Source organism: Euprymna scolopes, chromosome 11 (genome assembly GCF_053919585.1).
Source record: "Euprymna scolopes isolate OS-2025 chromosome 11, ASM5391958v1, whole genome shotgun sequence".
Lineage (NCBI taxonomy): Eukaryota > Metazoa > Mollusca > Cephalopoda > Sepiida > Sepiolidae > Euprymna > Euprymna scolopes.
This window is the reverse complement of record NC_136492.1, coordinates 5,801,858-5,825,525: the sequence shown is the minus strand read 5'-3', so window position 1 is coordinate 5,825,525 and position 23,668 is coordinate 5,801,858. Positions and strand designations below refer to the sequence as shown.

Sequence of the window (23,668 nt, the reverse complement as noted above, 5' to 3'; positions counted from 1 at the left end):
CAACCACACCTCTCCTGAATCCGCACTGCTCGAGTCTAATGGCAAGAAGTCCAAGATGACTGTAAACAATGCCAAGATAAGCGGAGAGCACATACAGCACCTGGAAGTCCCAAATGGTCACCCATTTAATACTGACCGGATTCAACGTTTCTTAACTTTGGTGATCCAACAGGATTATGCCGTATATAAACGCTGTAGTAACGTTGTGAACACGTTCTCAACGTTGTGTACGAATGTCTCGCAAAGAAACAAAGGAAAGATATTTGACTCGGCATTTCTTTTTTTTTTTTCTTTTTTTTTTTTCAGTTGACATAAAAGGCATTTATTCATGGTACTTTCCAAATTATGCCTGCATCTTGGTTTTACAAGTCTCTTAATTTGCCATACGTTTAACAAAACTCTGCCGCGAACAGATGCTTTTTCTCCTCCTGTGTCGACACGTCTACTCAAGTTCATCCCCCACCACCACGGGTTTTTGCAAATGTCTATCGCCACCATATGCTTCCAAATCTTTCCTACCTCATTCTTCGCTGTAACGTCAACTTGCGCCACAGCTTGATCATTTGCAAACCTGAGCTGCCGTTGCTACTACATATGTGACTTCCTTACAAATGCGTCCCACTAGTAAATTGTTCATTGCATAAGTCTTTAAGGCATTTTTTAGTATAGGCAACAAAACGTAAAAGTGGTCGAAAAACAAAACAAATAAATGTTACCAAAGGCAAGAAAAATTACTCTTCTACCAACTTGGAAATTAAAAAAAAAAAAAATTTTTAAAGTGTTTATTTTCTTCGAAACACAAATAGTACTGAATCTTGCAATAGAACAAGAACAAAAATGGCTAATATGAGATGGTCATCTGGTGAGTCCAGATAATCGCTCAAAAATCGAAAATTAAAATACTGATAGAAATTCAGATAAATGTCCTTATGAGAAGAGTAACGTTTAGGTCAAAATTGGAAAAATCGTTATACATTTTGTACATTCATCTTAGTTTATTTTTAATTTATAATCAGTTCATATTCGTGTTACATTGGTACAGTGGTAACGTCACCAGCTTTGAATGCTACAGTTTAGCTTTTGGTTTCGATTCTAGCTGAGGACACACAAATACTTTTTTTTTTTTTTACTTTTGAAATCACAACTCTAATAATATATACGAAATCTGGACAAATTAAAATATCATATTTAAGCGTATGTTACCCGGACGGGCAAGCCCCCCCCCCTGCTAGTTCTTGATAAATCTGTACATCAGGGAATTCCCACTCAATCTATCATCTGTGAAGTTAGATTCAGTTGGAAACGATTGTTTATATTGCTGTTCCTATGATTCATTTGCATCTTCTGCTGCACTTGCTGACCTGTTCGAAATGCTGTATTCATGACTACATTTGATTTTTTTTTTTTTTTTTTTTTTTTTTTTATACACCATATCCCCCACCCCCCAATAGCCATCAGCTTGCAGCTTTAAACTGAATCAATAAGATTATTGTCTCTTAATTTAAATACTATTTATGAGACTAGCAGGGCTACCCGGTGTTTACTTGGGAAAATTTTTTCTATCAAAACTACTACCTCTCTCTATACGTCTCTATCTTTCTCTCTCTTGCCCTTTTCACTCTCCCGAACCCCTTTTTTCTTCTCCACCCAGCCTTTTTTCTGCACACACACACACACACACAACTTTGGTAAGTTGACCTCCAAAGAATTAATTTATTATTAACTTTTTGATATTATTCATTCCGGTAACGTTCATCAAGACAAGATCAACTTTGTGGATCTTTGTTTTGTAGTTTTTTTGTTTTTTTTTAACTTTTAGCTGGACACACACTCACTCACACAGCTGCTATCTATATAATAAATAAGCAGTTATTATTATTCCATGAAATAAAAAAAGAAACAAGTTTTTCAAATTTTAAATAATTTGTAGAAATTAATAAAAAAGATGTTTTTTTTTTTAAAACAAAAAAAAATTTAAAAAAAAATTTTTTTTTTTTTTTTTTTAAACAAAAATTTTTTTTTAAAAAGATGCATTTTAAAAGTTACCTTCACTCCTATAACGCTTCTGGGTATGAACGTTAAGCTTGTTAAGCGTCTAGTGTTATGACTCCAATTGGGGAGTGTGAAGTTCTCCTAGATCCACTTTGATCTGGAATGAAAGTACCAGTTATGGACCCATGATTTAGTTGAATAAGAATTTGCCCGAATACCCTTGAGCAAAGTGTCAGCTATGATCTAATAAATGTTTTCAGTAATTTTTAATTATATTTTTTAAAATCATTTAATTATAACAAAACACATTAGGTTTAGAAAGAAAACAAAATACCCATATAATAAATGGTGGAACGAGTCAGCCATTTTATTTTTTTGTTTCTATTTAAAAACTGTCAAATAGAAATTCAATTTTAGCTTAAAGTCTTTATTTATGGAAAGCTTTTGCATATTTTACAGCCAATAAATTGATGAATACATTAAAATCATATTAAATTCTAGTTTTATAACGATTTGGTCCAATTAATAATTTAATGACCAAACACTAGTATAATTAAATTTAATAGTCAAAATAATTTAAAAAAAACAAAAAAAAACATTTTCATGAGGTAGGAGTTAATTTAAGAAGAGAAAAACAAAAGAAAAAAACTGAACAATGTGAGTGGGTACGTCCAGTTTCTAATAATTTTATTAAAGATAAAAAAGAAAGGTCGAAAGGTCAGTCATAATCTTTTAGTTGGAGCAATAATTCTTGATCATCAAAACTAAGTTGTGCGAACAGACTTGTTTGGCACATTTCCAAATATGCACCCACCCCCCACACACACATGCACCCACGTACACTGCATAAGCATAAGTACATAAAAACCACAAAAACTGTCTTAGTTCTAGTGTTGTTATTGTAGCTTGACTCCTGAATTATACTTTCTTTATTATCTCTTATAGTTTTGATCAAGTTTGTGTACAGCCTGGCGTTCACATCGCTTGACCAATTGTCACCAAACTGAATCAAAATATCGATTATGATCTAAGTTAAAACTGATATAAATCCGTATATCAAGGTGATGGTCACGCACTTTTTTCTTTTTTACACAGGAATCACCACTTATGAAGGCCCAGAGGCCGTTCGAGGATAAGGGTTACTGGGTATACTTTAGTCAATGTGATTATAGCGTAGTAAACATAAGTAGTGGGAATTTTGTAAATTGGATTACTTAGGGGGACGGTTCATCGAGAACTTGTTTACATTGGACTTGAAGACAATCAGATTGTAGTCAGCTGGAAAGCAGGCAATCGGAAGAGAGTTCCGCAGGCGTGCAGTTCTAAGAAAGAAACTTTGTTTATGGAATCTGCATTTAGGTTTAGGCACAGATAAAGAGTGTGGAAATTTATTGATAGTGGTTTTGGCTAGACGCATGTTTTTAGTGAAAGTTTGGCGAGGTGGGGGGGGGGCATAGATTTGAGGTTCAGTCGAGCACTTGCCATGAAAATAATAAAGAAGAGACCGGTTTGCGACGTCTCTTTTGTGGGAAAGAGGTTACAGGGAAGAGAAGAGGGCATCCTCCTCTAAGCTACGAAGTCTATTTTGAACTCTGTCAAGACAGGATAAGCTGTTTCTAGCAGCTCCTGCCCACATGTGGCAACAGTACTCCATCGTCGGCCGTACCTGGCTTTTATAAAGGTAGAGAATTGGTAACAGTAATTAAAATTAGTTATGAACATTTTCATGGCATATCTTTGGGGAAACATCAGCATCATTGTTGTAAACACAGAGCAATATCTGATGAGCTCCCAAAATCCAAACCTCAAAATGATACCTCAACGTCAGAAAACAAGAGCCAGTAGAACAACCTCTATCACAAAACTGGTCGAACATTTTGGACAAGTTTATCTTGCAGAATCAGAAAACCAGTCTGCTACAGAAATAGCGCAAGAGAGTCACCAAAAATATACCAAGAGCTTGTATTACAAAAAAACTGGAAGAATTGGTCAGCCAACAGCGTGCCAAGTATTTTCTCAAGCTTACCCAGGACTATATAGATAAGGAAACTTCTATAGACTGGCTTAAAAGAGGATCGCTCCACTATGATCAGAAGAGAATCATAACGGCCGCTGAAGATCAAGGTTTTTTGTTTTAGCGATGTCCCTCTTTCTCTTTCTCGCTTTGTCATTTTTGTTCTACTCAGGAAGTTCCTGACAAAAGGAGAGTGGACCTGTAAGTTCGCCCTTGTCCGTTCATTTGTTTGTCCGTTCGTCTGTCCGCACTATTCTCAATAACTGCGCCTTGGAATTTTTTGAAATTTTCCACAAACATTAAACATAATATGAAGAAAAGTAACAGAACGGATTTTCCAGGAAAATTCTGGTTGCCCCCTCTAGGGGTGCCTTTCAGGTTAAAATGGCTAAAATTGACACTTTTGTGCTTATTTAGAAAAAATTGATGCCTTGGATTTTTATAAAATTTGCAGAAAAGTTGTAACTAACTGATTTCTATATAATTTTGTTTGTCGAAACTTCACGATAACTCTTGGGTGTGTCCCAGGGGCTCTTTTAGGGCTAATAAAAACACTTCAGTTTTATTTTACCATATTTGTCCAAAATTTTCCCGTGTATGTCTATTTAGCAGTTTTGCATGGTGCTGAACTCAAATTTACATATGTTAAGGCCTATTTGTCCCAAATTTTCTGTGTATATCTATGTCACACAGATGTAGAGTGTGTGAACCATCTAACATCCAGTTGTAAGGTTCTGCTGGGAGATGGCTACTATACGATGCAAGACAATGGGTCTGTAAATATCTCTACTGGACGAATATTGAATGTAATAGCAAATCCTGGGAACATGTTTACCAGAAACAACAGTCGGAAATAAGTCGTACACCATCCACTATAACTATGCAATTCCTACAGCTATGTACCCAGAAAACAAAACCTGACATAGTGATATAGGACAAGAAGAAGAAAGAAGCAACCCTAGTAGAAGCCAGTGTCCCCAATGATGCTGGATTAAACAGAGCAGAGAGGGAAAAGATAACAAAATACCAAGGTATGACATGAAAAGAAACTGGAATCTTGGGAAGATCTACATTATTCGAGTAATTATAGGAGTAACTGGACCCATAAAAAATAATTTCAAAAGCTATCTAGCAAACATACCCAAACCAAAGTGCACCCAAGTGCAAGGGATATTAAAACAAACTTAAAGGGACGGTTAGAATCTTAAAAAGATCTCTCAGTTGGAATATGTGATAGTGGATGACTGTCTGGCATCCGGTAGGATGTTCCATCCCCAGCTTGAACAAACCGATAAAAAAATTGCACAGTATGTGTTAAGTAAAAACTATCAGAAAAGAAAGACAAAATCAATTCAGATATTGAAAATGTACGTACATATTCCATTGTTATTAATCGTTGTGGTATTTTTGGACTTGGTTAATGCTTGGTAGGTTTAACGAAACATACAAAATTACGAGGGGCGTGCAATAAGTAATGCCCCTGACTCACTACCAGTTGTCTGATCTTGCTGAAATTTTGCATGTGCAATGATTCATATGTCTACGGGTTATGTGGCAAATTACAGCTCCGAACTAATTGTGGTTTCTGTTTTACAGGTGTTTGAACAGTCAGGTGTGAAATGGATCCTGTTGAGTGCTGAGCAGTGAACCAGTTTTTGTATTTGAAAGGACGCACACCACAGGAGACTTGATGAAATGAAAGAAACTTATGGTGATAATGCCCCATCATATGACCTTGTAAAATGCTGTCATTGTGCATTCAAACATGGCCGGAAGTCTGTGGAAACAGCTCCCAGACCTGGTCGCCCTCCTCCTTTTGCCATTGATAAGGCATCTGTCCGTCAAGTTGAGGCTGCCATTTTGGAAGATCGGCGCATTACTATTTGCTAAATAGCCCAAGATGTCAAGATTAGTACAGGGTCTGTGGAAACTATCATTTATGACCATTTGCATATGCATAAGATGTCTGCCAGATGGATTCCCTGCTCACACCATTCCAGAAGCGAGAACGCGTCGAGTGCTCGAGGATGAATTTGGAGATGTGCCAAGAAGATGAGTCAAAGTTTTTCAAAAGACTGATTACACAGGATGAAACCTGGGTCCATCACTATGATCCAGAGACCAAAGCCCAGTCAATGCAGTGGAAGCACTTGGACTCACTACCTCCAAAGAAGGCAAGGGTGCAGCCATCCACTGGCAAGGTCATGCTCACAGTCTTCTGGAACCAAGACGGAGTAGTGATGACAGATTTCCTGGCAAAGGGTACCACGATTACAAGAGCCTATTATGCTTCACTTTTGAGGAAATTAAGGGAAGCTATCAAAATCAAGAGGCAGGGCAAGATCAGCAAAGCTACCCTTCTTCTGCAGGACAACGCTCCGGTCCACAACTTGCATGTCGCCAGATCAGAAGCACGGGCATGTGGTATTGAAATCCTCCCCATCCTCCCTACTCTCCTGATCTTGCACCCTCTGACTTTCACCTCTTCCCAGCCATGAAGTTGTTTTTGAAAGGAAAGCATTTCCCAGATGATGCAGCCTTGATTTCTGAAGTAACGTCATGGTTGGAGGACCAACCTGGGGTGTTCTACAAAAACGGTCTCCAGAGCTGCATCAAACGATGGGAGAAATGCATAAGTCTAGTTGGATCCTATGTAGAGAAAGACTAATAACTGTGCCAAGTTTCGTTGCTCTACTTCTATGGGAAGTGGGTCAGGGGCATTACTTATTGCACCCCCCCTTGTAAATAGTGCTTTTTTTTATGTAAAAAAGTTTTATTTTCATTAATAAATATTTGTGTCTAGAAATTAAAGTAGTTTGTTTGAAGCATTGTTTATTGTGTATATATAAACGAAATTTAGGTTTATTGAAGGCAAAACAATGCAGACATGGAATGGATAGACTCGCACTGAAGCAACTTAAGCTATAATGGTGGAAACAGTCATACAATTTCATTTTATTGAATAAATACATCATGTGTATGTATATGCACAATCATATATATATATATATTTATATTTAAAACTTTCTACATGTAATATGTTGTTCTTACTTGTCAGGTGGCATATCTGTGATGCTATATATTTCGGGAAGTCATCCCTTCGTCAGGCGTGTTTTTGACTTTCAATCGAACGTGCATTTGTCTTTTCTTTTTTTCCTGCAAATTTACCTAAAATCACCGCTCTCGCTCTCTCTTTTTTTTTTTTTTTTTTACTCTAACTCTTCATACTTTTTTCTTTCATGATCATTTTTGTTATACTCAGGAAGTTCCTTTTTATTAATTTATTTTGTTCTAAACATTTATTTTTGTAAAAATCAGCAAAAAAGAAAAAAATCAATATATTTTTTTCCTCTCATTTTTTCATTAAACTATTGTTTTTTCAAATTCCCATTAACATCATTTTTTATTAGTTTCCTCCCACTGGAAATTATCATCTGCCAGTCCAATCTCATTTAACACAATTCAACAGACTTTGTTTTCTTAGTCTCTTCTGCTGTCTCTATATGGAAAGTTTACCTCTTGTGTCTTCACAATATGTGGTTATCCGACAGTTCCTCCATCTCTGCAAGATCTTTTAAATTTTACTGGTTTCCTTGTATAGTGCCGATAATGCAGTGTTGCATCATGCGATCATCTTCCCTACATTCGGAAATGGTTTTGTGGCATAATTTTACTATAGCATCTTTTATTCCTCCATTCCTGTTTTCAGATAGCTTCCTTTATTAAACCCATGATGTTTTTAAACCAGGATGAAGGGCTTCAGTTGAAAAGACTTTCATACCAGTAGTAGATGGGAGGGTGGGGAGGTATTCTTTAATTAATTAGTTTCATTGGCATCTGTAGTTTCATCGGCATCGGTAGTTTCATCGGCATCGGTAGTTTCATCGGCATCGGTAGTTTCATCGGCATCGGTAGTTTCCTCGGCATCTGTAGTTTCCTCGGCATCTGTAGTTTCCTCGGCATCTGTAGTTTCCTCGGCATCTGTAGTTTCCTCGGCATCTGTAGTTTCCTCGGCATCTGTAGTTTCCTCGGCATCGGTAGTTTCCTCGGCATCGGTAGTTTCCTCGGCATCGGTAGTTTCCTCGGCATCGGTAGTTTCATCGGCATCGGTAGTTTCATCGGCATCGGTAGTTTCATCGGCATCGGTAGTTTCATCGGCATCGGTAGTTTCATCGGCATCGGTAGTTTCATCGGCATCGGTAGTTTCATCGGCATCGGTAGTTTCATCGGCATCGGTAGTTTCATCGGCATCGGTAGTTTCATCGGCATCGGTAGTTTCATCGGCATCGGTAGTTTCGTAAATTTCAGGTTTTTAAGAACTTACAATTGATTAATGGTCTAATTAAACGTTTTTTTTTTTCATTACAAATAATTTACAAGTAATATTCCATAGTGTTTTGCTTGCTATTTTTATTGATTTTATAAGGTTTTGTAAATTTATCTTCAACTTAATCTAAATACGAAATCTCGGAAGTGTAGAGATAAACCTCCATTTCCTTTCCCAAACATGGTGACTTGTACACGTGAAGAAGACCGGAGGTTATACCAACCGAAACGTTATACAAATAACATTAAAGATGAGAACATTAGTCCGATTAATTCAAGATGAAAACAATCATCCCTCATCTCTAAAATTCAGAAATATAAAGGGATTCGTGTTTCATACTGATAGCAATGTATTTCTTATCTTACATTAAGTGGCTTCATGCCTTGTTTGGAACGATTTCCATAAAAATAATTCTAATCTCACTGTAAAACAAGGCCGATGGCCATTAGTTGCGTGCTCTCGTGTAATGAATGAATGCGTGAATGTAGGATTGACATGAAATTCTTAAAGATAAACTAAAATGACCGAAAAATGGGCTGAAATGACTTAAATAAATAAAAAGTAAATGACTTAGAATGACTTTAATGAACTTAAGGATGAATTGAATGACCTTAAGAATAACTTGGATCCTTCAAAAACAACTTGAATGATCTGGAGAATGATTTCAATGGCTTTGAGACTTACTGGTTGTAAAGTGGGTGATCATTTTACATGATATTAATACAGAAAAGTGATCCCCCACTTTATATCACAAAAAATTGAGTTAGGGAATTTGAAACGTTATATTAGCTATGTGGCCAAGGAAAAGGCACAAACATAAGTACAGCATGTAGTAAGAGATACTACACTTTGATCTTGGCCAAAAGACCAAGAAAAGGGTATTTATTTGCTCCCCCACTGAGCAAATTAGGCACAAGGCCGATTTTTAAAGTGAGGAGTGAAGGGGAAATGGGGACCAACTCCCCGGGGAGTAGGGGAGTTGGATAATGACAATTGGTATGAAGGGTTGCTCCTACATTGACCAAGGTCTTATATGTGGAGTTGCCCCCACATATGGTCTTTGCTTGCAGTATCTGTCGGAACAGATACTACACTTTGATCTTGACCAAAAGGCCAAGAAAAGGGTATTTATTTGCTCCCCCACCAAGCATATTAGGCACAAGGCCAATTTTTGATGTGAAGAGTGAAGGGGAAATGATTAAATAACAATAAAACAAAGACTGTAAAATAATGACTGAAAATTTTGTGGACAATTGAGGCACAGGCTGAAGTTTCCAACCAAGTATGGTTGGAATGCAGAAATGATTGTGAATTTTATCGATTTAATGGATGGCAGTTTTTTTTTGTTTTTTTTTTGTTTTTTTTGAGGGGGACATCACACAGTATTATAGATATATTTCTGTATTATAAGAAATATATTATACTGATAATACTATCACCAAAGTGTCCCTGGATATTACTGAATGTTGATAATGGAGACTATTTGATAAGCAAGGCATATAGTAGAATTTATTTTTTACCAAATATGGTTGAATTGCAGAAAGGATTGTGAATTTTATTAATAACTAGTGGGGAGTACCCAGCGTTGCCCGGGTGTTTGGAGGTGTGTGTGTTAAAAAAAAAAAAATGTTGGCTGGGTGTTTGGAGGTGTAAAAGAATAAAAAAGTTTTGTAGGAAGGTAGGATTGAACCCCGAAGCCTCGACGCGAAGGTGGAAATGGAAGGGGGGGGGCCAGACATCTTACCATCTCGGCCACGAAGGGAGAGGAATTGATAAGCGTGTTAACTTAAGGTTTATAAAGTGAAATTGATAGGTGCGAGGAAGTTAAGTGGCGTGATGTTTGACCTAGTTTTGCGCTGCAAGCCAGTTACTGTTTCCCCCGCCCCATCATTCGCTTTTTGAAGACGCTGCAAGCTGGTAAAAGTCGGGCAAATTAAATGCACACGTGACCCTCGTTCTTAAGTCATAGATATTACAATTTAGACGTGATATAAAAAGTTTTAAGAAGGAGCGAGCCGACCGAGAAGGCCGACAAAAAAAGCCTTTTGCAGACACACACAAAAAGTGAACATACAGACATACACACATTTTCGCTTTTATATATATATAGATTTCTTGGAGACTTTTTTTTTTTTTTTTTGTCATTCCTTTTTTTAGTTTTTCATTGTGTTAAAGTAATGCGGTATCATTTGGCAGAGGGCCACACGATGTGTGGTAGGTGTTAGGGTTGCACTAAACTAGTTTACTTACCATGGTCCACATGTGTTAAGGGCACCTTGGTTGTTCGTAAGAAAACAAAACAACCTTCCCACAAATATTCCTCAAAAGAAAAAACATCAGACGATCCGTAGAAGAATGTGAAAGTTTTGTCACACTTTACCACAAAATAACAAGAATAGAAAAACAAGTTGTGCAGCAATCAAAACGCGTCCGCAGTTCACTTTATTTTAGTTATTTTTCTTGATTCCGATTCTTTATAAAAATCTCTAGATATTTAACTATAAAATTATTCCCCCCCCCCCCCCCCCGATTACTATAAAACCACATGTTAAATGAGCATATATTTTCTCAAATATAAAAACTCACTTGGGGGATTGGATCTATCGATTTTAGTATTACTGGTAGTTAAAAATCAAATCTAAATATTAATTTACTTGTCCGTACGTCCAGTGTCACAAAAATCCATCATCATCGCAAACATTAAGCTTCACATGTAGCCACTGGAATGCTCTTCCACTTCCCATGACGACGTCACAGAGCTGGTGGATATCTGAGACTTTGTGCACCTCTACCATCTGCTTGAGGATCTCCCAAAGATGTTCTCTTGGGTTCAAGTCTAGAGATATGCTTAGTCAGTCCATCACTTTTATCCTCAGCCTCTTCAGTAAAGCAGTGGTCGTCTTGGAGGTGTGTTCGGGGTCATTGTCATGTTGGAGCGCTGGCCTGGAGGGAGGGAAACCTTTGCTGCAGTATTTCACAGTACATGTTGGGAGTTCATGTTTCCCTCAATGGAATGTAACTTTCCAACACCTGCAGCACTCATGCAACTCCAAACCATGACATTCCCACCACTATGGTTGACTGTAGGCATGACACACCTTTGTACTCCTCACCTGATCACCGCCACACATGCTTCAAGTCATCGGAATAAAACATATTAATCTTCATCTCATCAGAACATAGGACATGGTTCCAGTAATCCATGTGCTTTGTTGACATGTCTTCAGCAAACTGTTTGCGGACTTTCTTGTGTATTGTCTTCATAAGAGGCTGACCTCCCCCTCTCTTACCTCTTCAATCTCTGCAGCAATGCTGACAGCACTTCTACGCTGATCTTTCAAAGAAAGCATTTGGACGTGATGCTCAGTATGTGCACTCAGCTCCTTGGACAACTTACCTTTACAAGGCGTGTTCTGAGTAAACCCTGCTCTTTTTAAAATGCTGGATGATCTTAGCTACTGTGCTACAGCTCAGTTTCAGGGTGTTGGCAATCTTCGTGTCGTGCAACAATACGTCTTTTAAGATTCTCAGTTCTTTGCCATGCGGTAACTTTCAGTGACCAGTAGAAGAGTGTGAGAGAGTTGCACTACAAATTTGAACACTCCTGCTACCTATACTCACACTAAGGAATTACATGACATTTTGGAGGGAAACTGACAAGCAGTACTCAATTTGAAGATTTAGAGGTGTAGTTTCTTAGCGTGTACTCACTTTTGTTGGCAGGGGTTTAGCTTTAAATTGTGAATTATTTTGAGGGGAAACTAAATTAATTGTCATATAAGCTGCACACAAACTACTTTTGATTGTGTCAAAGTATCATTTTGTCAGTGTTGTCCCATGAAAAAATATACTTAGATATTTGCAGAAATGTGAGGGGTGTACTCACTTTTGTGATACTCTGTACATTTGTGGATCATGATGAATAGATTTTAGTTTTTTGGCATATCAAAATAGGTACTTACCAATTTACATACCAATTCTAACACCTCATAAAAATTCCGATTTTAGCAATTTCAAATAATCGTCCCAACACTAGTTTATTCCATCTCTCTCTCTCTCTCTCTCTCTCTCTATATATATATATATATATATATATATATATATATATATGAAAATAATGGAAATAGTATTCTGACAAAATAGAGAAATAAAAAGGAACAAACCGTATTATGTGTTCATCAATGTTTCGTCTTTATTTCGAGACTTCCTCTGGATGAATGAAATAAAGACGAGACGTTGATGAACACATAATACGGTTTGTTCCTTTTTATTTCTCTATTTTGTCAGAATACTATTTCCATTATTTTCATTATATATATATATATATATATATATATATATATATATATATATATATATGAGAGAGAGAGAGAGAGATGTTTGATTTGGTTTTAGCAATATGTTTTGAATGAATTCAATTATTTACGAAAGTGCATTTTTACCTAAATGCAAGTTGGGAATAATTTTCCCTTTAACCAACTTGGTACCCCCACATGGCGAGCGGTGTGTATATATATATTATTTTTAAAATATAATTATCCACTGACACGTGTTTCGTCGTCTACGACTCATCAGAGTGGCTGATGTGTCAGTGGATAATTATATCTTAAAAATAATATATATATAAGGGCTTCTCGGGGAGGCGGGGGTAACTATGTCTTAGAACTGTTTCTATATTTCCTAGATCGTAATATGTACGATTTGCTAACGCGCATCGCATCTAGATTTATTTACATCGACTTTTACAAAATTCTTGCTATTTCGGCTACACTCGTGTTGATTCGGCTTTTTTGTATAAAAGCGAAACTAATCTACAGCGAAGGTAACTTACACAGCTTCCATGCCGGAAACGTCCAGAAGCAATCAGCTTTTGATCAATGTAGGGGAAACCCCTTATATCAATCAATTGCTATTCATTGGGACACTCCCCTTTTTATAGGGAGCGGGTCCCCCATCCCTAATATCTTGGGGAAACAAAACCAGCCAAAGTTGGATAAACAAACCCAAAAAAACTGCCTCACAGTAAAACTTAACTGTGTGATTTATATTTGACCTCATTTTTTTATCCTTAGATAAATTCAAACGTTTTTTTTTGCTGCTCCCCCTTGCTGGATGAGCAAGTAAACATATCAGGTTTTTTTCACGCTTTATTTTCCACCTTCGCCTCAAGGTTCCTGGTTCGATCCTATCTACCTACCAAAAAATTTTTTATCGTATTTTTTATTTTTATGTTTGTTTTCATGTACACCCCCCCACCTCACCCCCACACCTCTAAACACCCGGGCACCCTCGCTAGTAAATAATAAAATTAAAAGAAAAGTAGAAAAAGAACATGTAATCGATTCAGTTTATTATTTATGCATCTCCTATTTAAGGACGTAGATTTCCAAATCTCTATATAAATAAAATGAACTCATCTTTTCCCGTCGGATTTTGACCTTAATAGGATTAAAAATCAAGATATTTCATGCAAATATAATATGCACAAACGGCAGAACAATATCTGAGGTGTGTTATAGGCTTATTATTTCTCAAATTCCTCGATAATCTTAGATTTCTATACTTTTTCTGCTGAGAAGTCACGGCCAAAATCGGTTAAGATCAATGGAAGTGGTAAAATATTTTCTCTCTAATAAATTCCTCCTCCCCCTGCCACCACTTAACACCGTTTGGGGATCGTTCACAAGGAACAGTTGAGAAGAGAACACCGGTTTGGCTTCGTAGTTCTTTCATGTGAAGTTATTTAAAATCACTAAACTAAGCTGCAGTGCTCTGTGGCGTAGTGGTTAGCGTGCTGGACAATTCACATTATATTTTCACGTTCGCGCCGACCTACCGTAGTCGTTTTTTTTTTTTTTTTTTTTTTTTTCCTAAACAACTGGAATGGACTTTTCTTGGTGGCCGAACTGTTAACGTTGCAGATGTTTTTTTTTTTTTTGTTTTTTTTTTTGTTTTTTTTTTCACACTTTATTTTCCTACTTTTACTCATGACTCCGGGTTTGATCCTTCCTACTTACCTACCATAACATTTTTTAAAACTCCCCCCACCCCCGTCCCGGAAACAAACACTCGGGCAACGCCGGGTACCCCCGCTAGTAAAGAAATAAAATATCTCTGCTACCCAAGGAGAAAATGAATATTTAAAATTTTTTGGAAAAATTCATGTTACTTAATATTTGCAAGAAAGAGTAAGTAACCATATGCAACGTAGCCGTTACGCTTGAACTGTGTTCGTTACAGTTCAAACCTCTCTTGAACCCCCCCCATCCCACCCCACACTGTCTGGTACCGTTGAAAAGCAACAAACAAACAAAACTTCCCTCCGGGATTCTGCTTACCTAACTGTACTGACATGCAGAAGTTCAAGTGTAATGTGAACAGACATCTTGCTGCTCAACTCCCTTTATAATATCCCTGCGTTTATTACCATTTTTCTTTCTCCCCGTCTTGACACCAGTTTAGAAAGTTTCCCGTTGCCACTGGCATTGGAAATTAGACACAAATTTTTCCGATTTAGATAAGTGTGTTTTTTTTTTCTGATTACTCATCCCAACACTAGTTGTAATGAAGAAATAGAGGATGTCATGTTCAAATAGATAGGGGCATTTAGATGACGTGCAGAGCTGGTTAAACCAGAAGGCAGTAGATATCCGAATAATTAAATAAATAAGATATCCTGCTTACTCAAGGAGAGGATGATCTTGTAGAAAACAGCCTCAACCGTTTGAAATCACTACTATATATTGGGTACAATATAATAAGCAATACAGTATTGCCTCTGTAATAATAAATATGAAATCTGCATAAATCAAATTATATTTAAGCGTATTTTAGGACTAGAACTGTGCTCCAATGAACTTGTGCCCCGTTCAATGTAAATAATCTCCATCCACTGGACATCCAGCAAAATCCCACCCCTTTGCTGTAGAAGTTCCAAGATGTCAGAAACTATTTTACTCTAATAATTTCTTCCCGCAAACTGTTAGACTTTGGAATTCCCTCCCTGTTTCCTGCTTTCTTGACTGTACTAAAATGTTGAAATTTGAATGTAAGACGAACAGACATCTCACTTCATAACTCGTTACATGATTCCCCTAAGTCGTCTATGAATTTTTTTTCCCGGCATTATATTGTTGTGCATTTTATTTGTGAGCAAAAAAAAAATTTATATTTTTCTGAGGAGTATATGCACGAGAAGGATCTATAAAAAATGTACTAAAATTTTAAATGCTGAAATGCTGTTTGGTAAGAAAAATAAATCTTTGGATCTTGGAATGTAGCTATACTGTTATTCGTGTGTGTGTGTGTGTGTATGTATATATATATATATATATATATATATATATATATATATATATATATAATTCTAGTTTGATATTTTCCAAAGGTGAAACAACCAATTAATTTTAATGAAGTTCATACAAGAGTGCTCAATACTGAAGTGGGGCAACATATACTTTTATTTGTTTTGCATAAGCATTTATGTCTCTACACATTCATGAGCATGTTTCAGTCAGCTAGTTACAAGTAACTAGAGACCTCTTCAGGCGAAATTGCTTATACAAAAGTAGTTTGTATAGACTCTACTTTTGTATAAGCAGAAGTTATAGCCACATTCAAATATTTGTGTAAAACAGTGTGTGTGTATATGTATGTATATATATATATATATATATATATTTATATATATATATATATTTATATATATATACACACACACACACATATATACACACATACATATATATACACACACACACACACACACACAAACATACATTAATTCACATATATATATTTTATAACTTACTACCTAGCTCTATGTATTGAGTACTGTTGAAGTAAATACTTAAAGTTTATGCATAAAATTATACTTCAGCAGTGCTCAATACATAGAGCTAGGTAGTAAGTTATAAAATATGTGAATTAATGTATATATATATATATATATATATATATATATATATATATAAAGCTGAATGTCTGTGTGTGTCTGGTCACGAATAGGCTCCTATATGGTTGACTATTTTAAAAAACTGATTACATATAATGATAGAAGATATATCGAGACACAGGAATGGGTATGTTTGATCTGCCAGAACGGTGGTTCATTAAAATTGTGGTGTCTGCGTTCGCGCCTGGTTCACAAAGTATGGAAATAAAAAAAATTTAAAAAAAAACGTTTACAAGTGTTTTTGATGTAGTTGTACATAATAATACTTTGATAAGTATGTTTTAACTTAAATAGGGATGGTATAATAAAATTGTGGGGTCTGCGTTCGCGCCTGGCCTCCATAGAATGGAAATAGGCACAAACTTTAATAAAGACTTTTCATATCTATCTGCGTAAGTATACTTTGATAATTATGTTTCAGTTTGAAGAAATATGGTATAATAATGGGTGTTGTTAGCACCTGACCTCTACAGAATGGAAATATGTCACAAAGTTTAACAAGGTTTTTTAATACAGATCCACAGAATATTGTGATAAGTGTTTCAGTGTGAACAGGTATGGTATAATAAATTATGTGGTTTATCTATTTTATTTTTACTTTCATCATATTTTGCTTTGGTTTTGATACCCCCAAATTCAACCCAAATTTACAACCCTTCCTTTTCATAACCTATCATACTTTCATAAATCAGCGTCCATTTTCTGTAGGCTGTTTTTAAGTCAGCGATGGGTACTTTTGCTAGTACATATATATATATATATATAAATTAATACCTACAAACACTGTTTTATGCTTTCACAATCATTAGTGTAGAAAGTGACAATTACTGCTGGTCGGGATATATATCTAATATATAAACAGCTATATGTATGTCTGTCTGTCTCCATATTTTCAAACTCTATCTCTCCCGAAACAAAAAGTCGCAGGACGGTGCTAGGGGCCTCACATGATCGGATTTTTGACAGATCGTTCTTTTAGTGGTCGTTAACTGGTTTAAAATGTTTTTAAATGGTCAAAAATTGAGAAAAAAAAATCGTTAAATATTTTGTACATTCATCTTAGTTTATTTTTAGTTGTTAATGCATGTCAAGTTGATACAGTGGTAAAGAACGTCACCAGCTTTGAATGCTGAAGTTTCGGTTTCAATTCTAGCTGATGGCATCCAATTTTTTTTTTTACTTTAGAAATCACGGCACTAACATAATATATATGAAATCTGGACGAATTAATATATATTTAAACATATTTTATGCCTGCGCTAGTGTGTGTGTGTGTGTATGGTTGATCCATGTTGTTGACCGGTGTTAACATGTCCATGGATGAAATTTTATTCACGAAAATTTTTCTAAAAACTATATTTATTATTTTATGTCCCGTCCAAAAAAAAAAAAAATGGAGCCTTGCAAAAAAACAAAAAATAAAGGAGAGGTAATCTCTTTGTTCCACGGTTAGGGAGCAAAAATTAAATACGAAAATATCTAACAGTTCAAAAAAGCTGGCTATATACCACTAAAAAACGATATACAAACACGCATGTAACCAACATAACCAATAATCAACACGCATGCATCAATAATGTGGATTATTCCCCCCCCCCTCTTTTTTTTTTTTTTTTTTACGTAAAAATTTGGAAATCTGACAAAAAGGGGGTGGTAAGTTGGGGTGGAGGTAAGATTGAAAATGTATTTTTTAAATAAATCTGACAAATTGAACTTTATGAGAAACGTGCTTGAAATCATTATTTTCATCTGCTGAAATAACAAATTATGTTTATTTGTTAAACGCATAAATATATATATATATATTTTTGTTTACTGTTTTTGTGGGAAAGAATTCCAACGAAGTGCTCGATTACAAAAAAAACTTTTTTCGATATAGGAGCTTAATATTTATTTATTTATTTAATTGTACAGAAGTTCAGAAAAACATTGGTACCGTCGATTTCAAGGCCAACATAAAGGGGACTAGTTAATGGTAAATCGTAAATGATGTTAGGCTCTCGTCAGCCTAACATTATTTACGGTTTACGACAGAAACAACAATATATGTGTGTGTATGTAAAATTAAAAGGAAAACAAATTTATTTATGTATTCATCAACATATTTTTATTTTAAGACTTTCTCAAGATGATTGATTAAAAAAAAAATAACTTGCAAGTACAATATATGGAAATATTTGATGCAATTATGATGTGAAAAATTTTTTTTTCTAGAATTCAGAATATGATGCGGAATTTTTTTTTTCTAGAATTCAAAATATGCGGAATTTTTTTTTTCTAGAATTCAAAATATAAAATGGAATTAATGTTTTTCTTAATTTTATTATCAACGTTATAGTTTTGTTGAAAATGTGTAAAATAGCCTAGAACTAGAGTTCTGTTTGGTTAGTATAAGTTTTGTCTGATTAAAGGAGATAAATTGTAGTATCCATTACATTGTTTAATTGTGTTAAATAAAGTTTATAATGAGTGCTGATTCAAGAAGTTTCCATTGAGTCCTATTTAAGATTCGCAGGGGTATCCGGCGTTGCCCAGGACTGGTGTAGTAAGGACCCCTCCCCCACAAAAAAAGTGGTAGTAACAGGGAGAGGGGGATCAAAACAGTAGGCTGCCCAGGTGGAGGGAGGTGTTAAGTGGTCGCAGGCTCAAACCCATAACGTGAAGGAGAAAAAAAAACATTGTCTTAGTCAGTGGTGAAACTGGAAGTCGAGAGCGTTGAAATTAAGTGTAGTCGATCGAACGGAGACAATGAATTACAAAAATGTTGACAAAAAATGACCCCTCCTCGTAAAAAACGGGCGAGTTAAGGGTGAAGGAATTAATGTTTTGGGCCAATTTTTCGATATTTGTCATCTGAGACGTCAAGCTTCAAAACAATACTGATCTCGTGAGGATCCATCATGTCCGTTGAAAGTTTTCGGCAGACATACAAACACACACACACATTTTGCCTTTTATATAGCAGACTAGCGGAGGTACCCGACGTTGCCCGGATGTTTGGAGGTGTAAAAGGAAAAAAAAATGTGTTAGTAGGGAGGGAGGCTCGAACCTGTGACGAACCCGAAGGCAGAAAAGAAAGTGAAAGAAATTGTGAACTTTTACCGCTGCAAAGCCATAGGAAATCAAAAGCGTTGAAATTTATCGATGTCGAATCAAAAAGTTGACTTGCTAAGTGAATGCAGAAATGAACGTTGGCTGAAGGCCAATTAAGCTTTCCTCTGTTTCATTTATTTGTTTCCCCACAAAAAAAAGGGAGTGTCCAAATGAATAGCAATTGTCTGATATGAGAGGTTTCCTCGACATTGATCAAAGCTCATTACTTTCTGGACATCCTGGCATGAAATGCAGCGAAGCTGTCTTCACTTTTGATTAGTTTTGCTTTGAAAAACACGGGATGGAATAGCGGGAATTTTATAAAAGTCGATCAATATCAAAATCTAGATACAACGTCCCTTCGCAAATCGTAGATATTATATTCTAGGGAGTATATAAAAAGTTCTAAAACATAGTACCCTCCCCTTTCCGAGAACCCCGGTAAAAAAAGCCTTTGCTGGACATACAAAACGTTTTGTCTTTTATATATCTACTAGCGAGGGATACCCGGCGTTGCCCGGGGGTGAGGGTGGGTTGAGGATCGAACCCGAACCGTTGAGGCAAAGTTGTAAATTACTGTGAAAAAAAAAAAAGTGCGACGTTAACCATTGCCCCACCGCAAGATGCTAACGGAAACACGTTTAAATTTATTTAATTACTTGGATTTGGCAGGTGCCCGTTTTAATGAGTTAATGAGGTCAAGTTTGACTGCAGGATTTTTATTTTCCCAAGATGTTATAGGAAAAAGGCTAACCCACATGCGGCGAGTGACAAATGTTGAATATTTATCTTCCCGAAATCGAACAAATTAAATAGACAGGCGAGCTTCGTTAACTGTGAGATATTACGATTTGTGATATAAAAAGTTTTAAAAAGTTGTGAACCGACCGACCGCTTCTCTGAAAAAAGCCTTACATATATATACATAGACACATATATATACATAGACACATATACATACATATACACATAGACATACATATACACATAGACACATAGATATAAATACATATAAACTCACATGTGCATATATAAATATACACACACATACATATATAAATATACATATACAAATAATGATGGCAGAATAATTGTTACATGCATCCAGCATTACAGGCGTACACACGTCACAGCTTTTTTATCGCCACAGGACTTTCTTTCTTTCTTTTTTTTTTATAATAGACAAATACCTGAGGGAGTATCTATACAAAGATGATGTTACAGAGTTTTAGATTTGTACGACAGCTAAATCTCTCTCTCGGTTCAAAATGTTGACATCCAGCAACAAGCAAGAGCAAGATAGCCAGCAACAAGTCAAACTGCAGACCAGCTTAATGCGGGTACTGGTCTTTGTTTTTTGTTTTTTTTAAATAAAAAGTTTTGTTGAGACAGACACTTTTGGAATAGTAACTGACGATGATATAAACAAATTCACACATTTTTTCACAAATAAACTCGGCGACGGATAGTCAAAATGTAAACACAGTCCACCGACATATATTAAAGACGCTTACTTTTTTTTTTTTTTTAAATAAAAAGTTTGGTTGAGACAAACACTTTTGGAATAGTAACTGATGATGATATAAACAAATTCACACATTTTTTCACAAATAAACTCAGCGACGGATAGTCAAAATGTATGCATACATACATACATGGGTAGTTTTGCTAATATATATATATATATAGGTTCGTCTGTATTTTTGAGATGTGTTTTCATTGATTGAGATTGTCGAACTGACTTCCTCATCTTGGTTGTTATTGTCACAACGTTTCGGCCGTTTTGCCCTCCGGCCTTCGTCAGGTGTTTTGTATCGAACTGGGGAACCGTTTGTTAGGAATCTCGAACCCAACGGGGGTATCGTGTTCGGACTCCAGCTAGGCTTTGGGACATAGTTGCTGATTCTCTGTTTTGAATGTTACTTTTTCACTGCCTTCGGATTGAACTCCGCACCTTTGGGTAACTGTAAACTTTGATACAACATCTAGGACCACTCGACCATATGTCACTAGGACAATTCTTAGTTGGTTTTTGTTAATGTTAAACCTATGTTGAATAACAACGTATAAAACATACAATGGTAAACAAATAAATCAAATAAATGACATCTGTGGTTTAAAAAATAAAAAAAATAAAAATAAAAAAATTTATGCTACCTTTTTATGCTTTTTTTTATTTGATATTGTTTTATTTTAAGGTCAAAATAAAGTTTGAACATTGAAAACAGCATGAAAAATATAAAATGGAGCGAGTGTTTTTGATATCTCACTACCCCTTATGTCAAATCTCGAGTCTATAGACTGAAAATTGGCAAAGTAGTTTAGTAGAGAAATGTTCGCACACACACACACACACACACACACACACACACACGGTAAGTTTGGGAAAAGAAGTTAAAAATAAAAAACTATACAAAATACTGTTAAAAACCCACTGAATATATGTCAACCTATGTCACGGTAACATATATTGAGCGAGTTTCTAACAGTAGTTTGTATATTTTTTTATTTTTAATTCCTTTTCCCAAACCTACCATGTTCATCAGAGAGTCAGACACCATCCTTGATTTTTCCAGTACTTCGGTAAACACTGTATGTTTTTCGAGCTGAATAAAGATGTTACATTAAATAAAAACACAAAAAAATTATCCAGTTTGATAGCATTTATTTGTTTCTCGGCAACTTTTTCGAATCTGTGTCTAGTAAAACAAACCAACATTGTTTTATTGTAAAGTCAAAATAAAATTTGAACATGAAAAATATAAAATGGAGTTTGTTTTTCAAGTTTTTGTTCCTCTTTATTACAAGGTCACTGTTTGATCTTCGTTGTGGAACGCTAGACCATGTTTTTTGCTAACAAAAATGTATCGTGATTCAATTTCTTTAAAAAAAAATCAGTTATCTGCTTCTAAATATCTTTTTTTAATGGAATTTATTTTAACTAAATATTTTGCTACTCTGATCTATACAACAGTAGCAGAAGCCAGTTTTGAAAGTAATTTAAACAAAGTACAGGGTGACCCCCCCCCCCAAAAAAAAAAGCAGAGGACATTCAATTGTTTTTCTGAGCATTTTACAGTCAACGGAGAAAAAAAGGTCAAAGACCCTAGTCTTTTGATGTGATGTTTTGAATATAATAAACTAGTTATGACCAAAGTTTCATTTTACTCGGACAAAACACTAATTAGAGTTGGGGCCTGTTTTTTTTTTTTTTTTGAAACAGATGACTACAGATTAAAATAACGTTAACAAATACGAACGTTAACAAATACGAACGTTAACAAATACGAACGCTAGCAAATACGAACGTCAGCAAATACGAACGCCAGCAAATACGAACGCCAGCAAATACGAACGCCAACAAATACGAACGCCAACAAATACGAACGCCAACAAAAACGAACGCCAACAAAAACGAACGCCAACAAAAACGAACGCCAACAAAAACGAACGCCAACAAATACGAGCGCCAACAAAAACGAACGTCAACAAAAACGAACGTCAACAAATACGAACGCCAACAAAAATGAAGGCAGTTATAAGTACAGAATGATTGTAACAATTATTTTTTTTTTTTTTTTGCAGTGCTATGAAGGACAGCCGTTTCAGTCCAATAACAAAAAAAGAAAAAAGGTCAAAGACCCTAGTCTTTTGATGTGATGTTTTGAATATAATAAACTAGTTATGATCAAAGTTTCATTTCATTCGGACAAAACACTAAGAAACGGGGCCTAATTAGAGTTGGGGGCCTGTTTTTTTTGGGGGGGGAGGGCTCACCCTTGGGGGGGGGCTCACCCTATAAACAGATGACTACAGATTAAAATGATGTTAACAAATACGAACGTTAACAAAAATGAATGTTAACAAATACGAACGTTAACAAAAATGAATGTTAACAAATACGAACGTTAACAAAAATGAATGTTAACAAATACGAACGTTAACAAAAATGAACGTTAACATAAATGAATGCAGTTATAAGTACAGAATGATTGCAACAATTTTTTTTTTTTTTTTTTTTTTTTTTTGCAGTGCTATGAAGGACAGCCGTTTCAGTCCAATAACAAAAGATGAATTCTCCAAATTACACTGTTCCGTTTCGATACTCACGCATTTTGAAGAGGCTGCAGATTACTTGGACTGGGAGGTAAGTTACATGTACCCCCTCCACTTTATTTTTTTCTCTTTCCCTCGTCTACGCCATAATGTTCTCTTACGAATACGCCATAATGTTCTCTTACGAAACTGATTCAGAGATCATCGATGAAGTTAAGACTAATGTTCGGAC

General features: G+C 35.6%; 1 protein-coding gene across 1 annotated transcript in view; it reads left to right on the top strand.

Annotated features, from left to right (window-relative positions):
• LOC145287753 (nuclear protein AMMECR1-like) overlaps positions 1-23,668 on the top strand; it is a 130,680-nt gene that overhangs the window by 92,521 nt on the left and 14,491 nt on the right. The window contains exon 2 of the mRNA XM_080135534.1: positions 23,356-23,527. Coding sequence (XP_079991660.1) covers positions 23,356-23,527 — 172 coding nt within the window. The remainder of the gene's footprint in view (positions 1-23,355; positions 23,528-23,668) is intronic.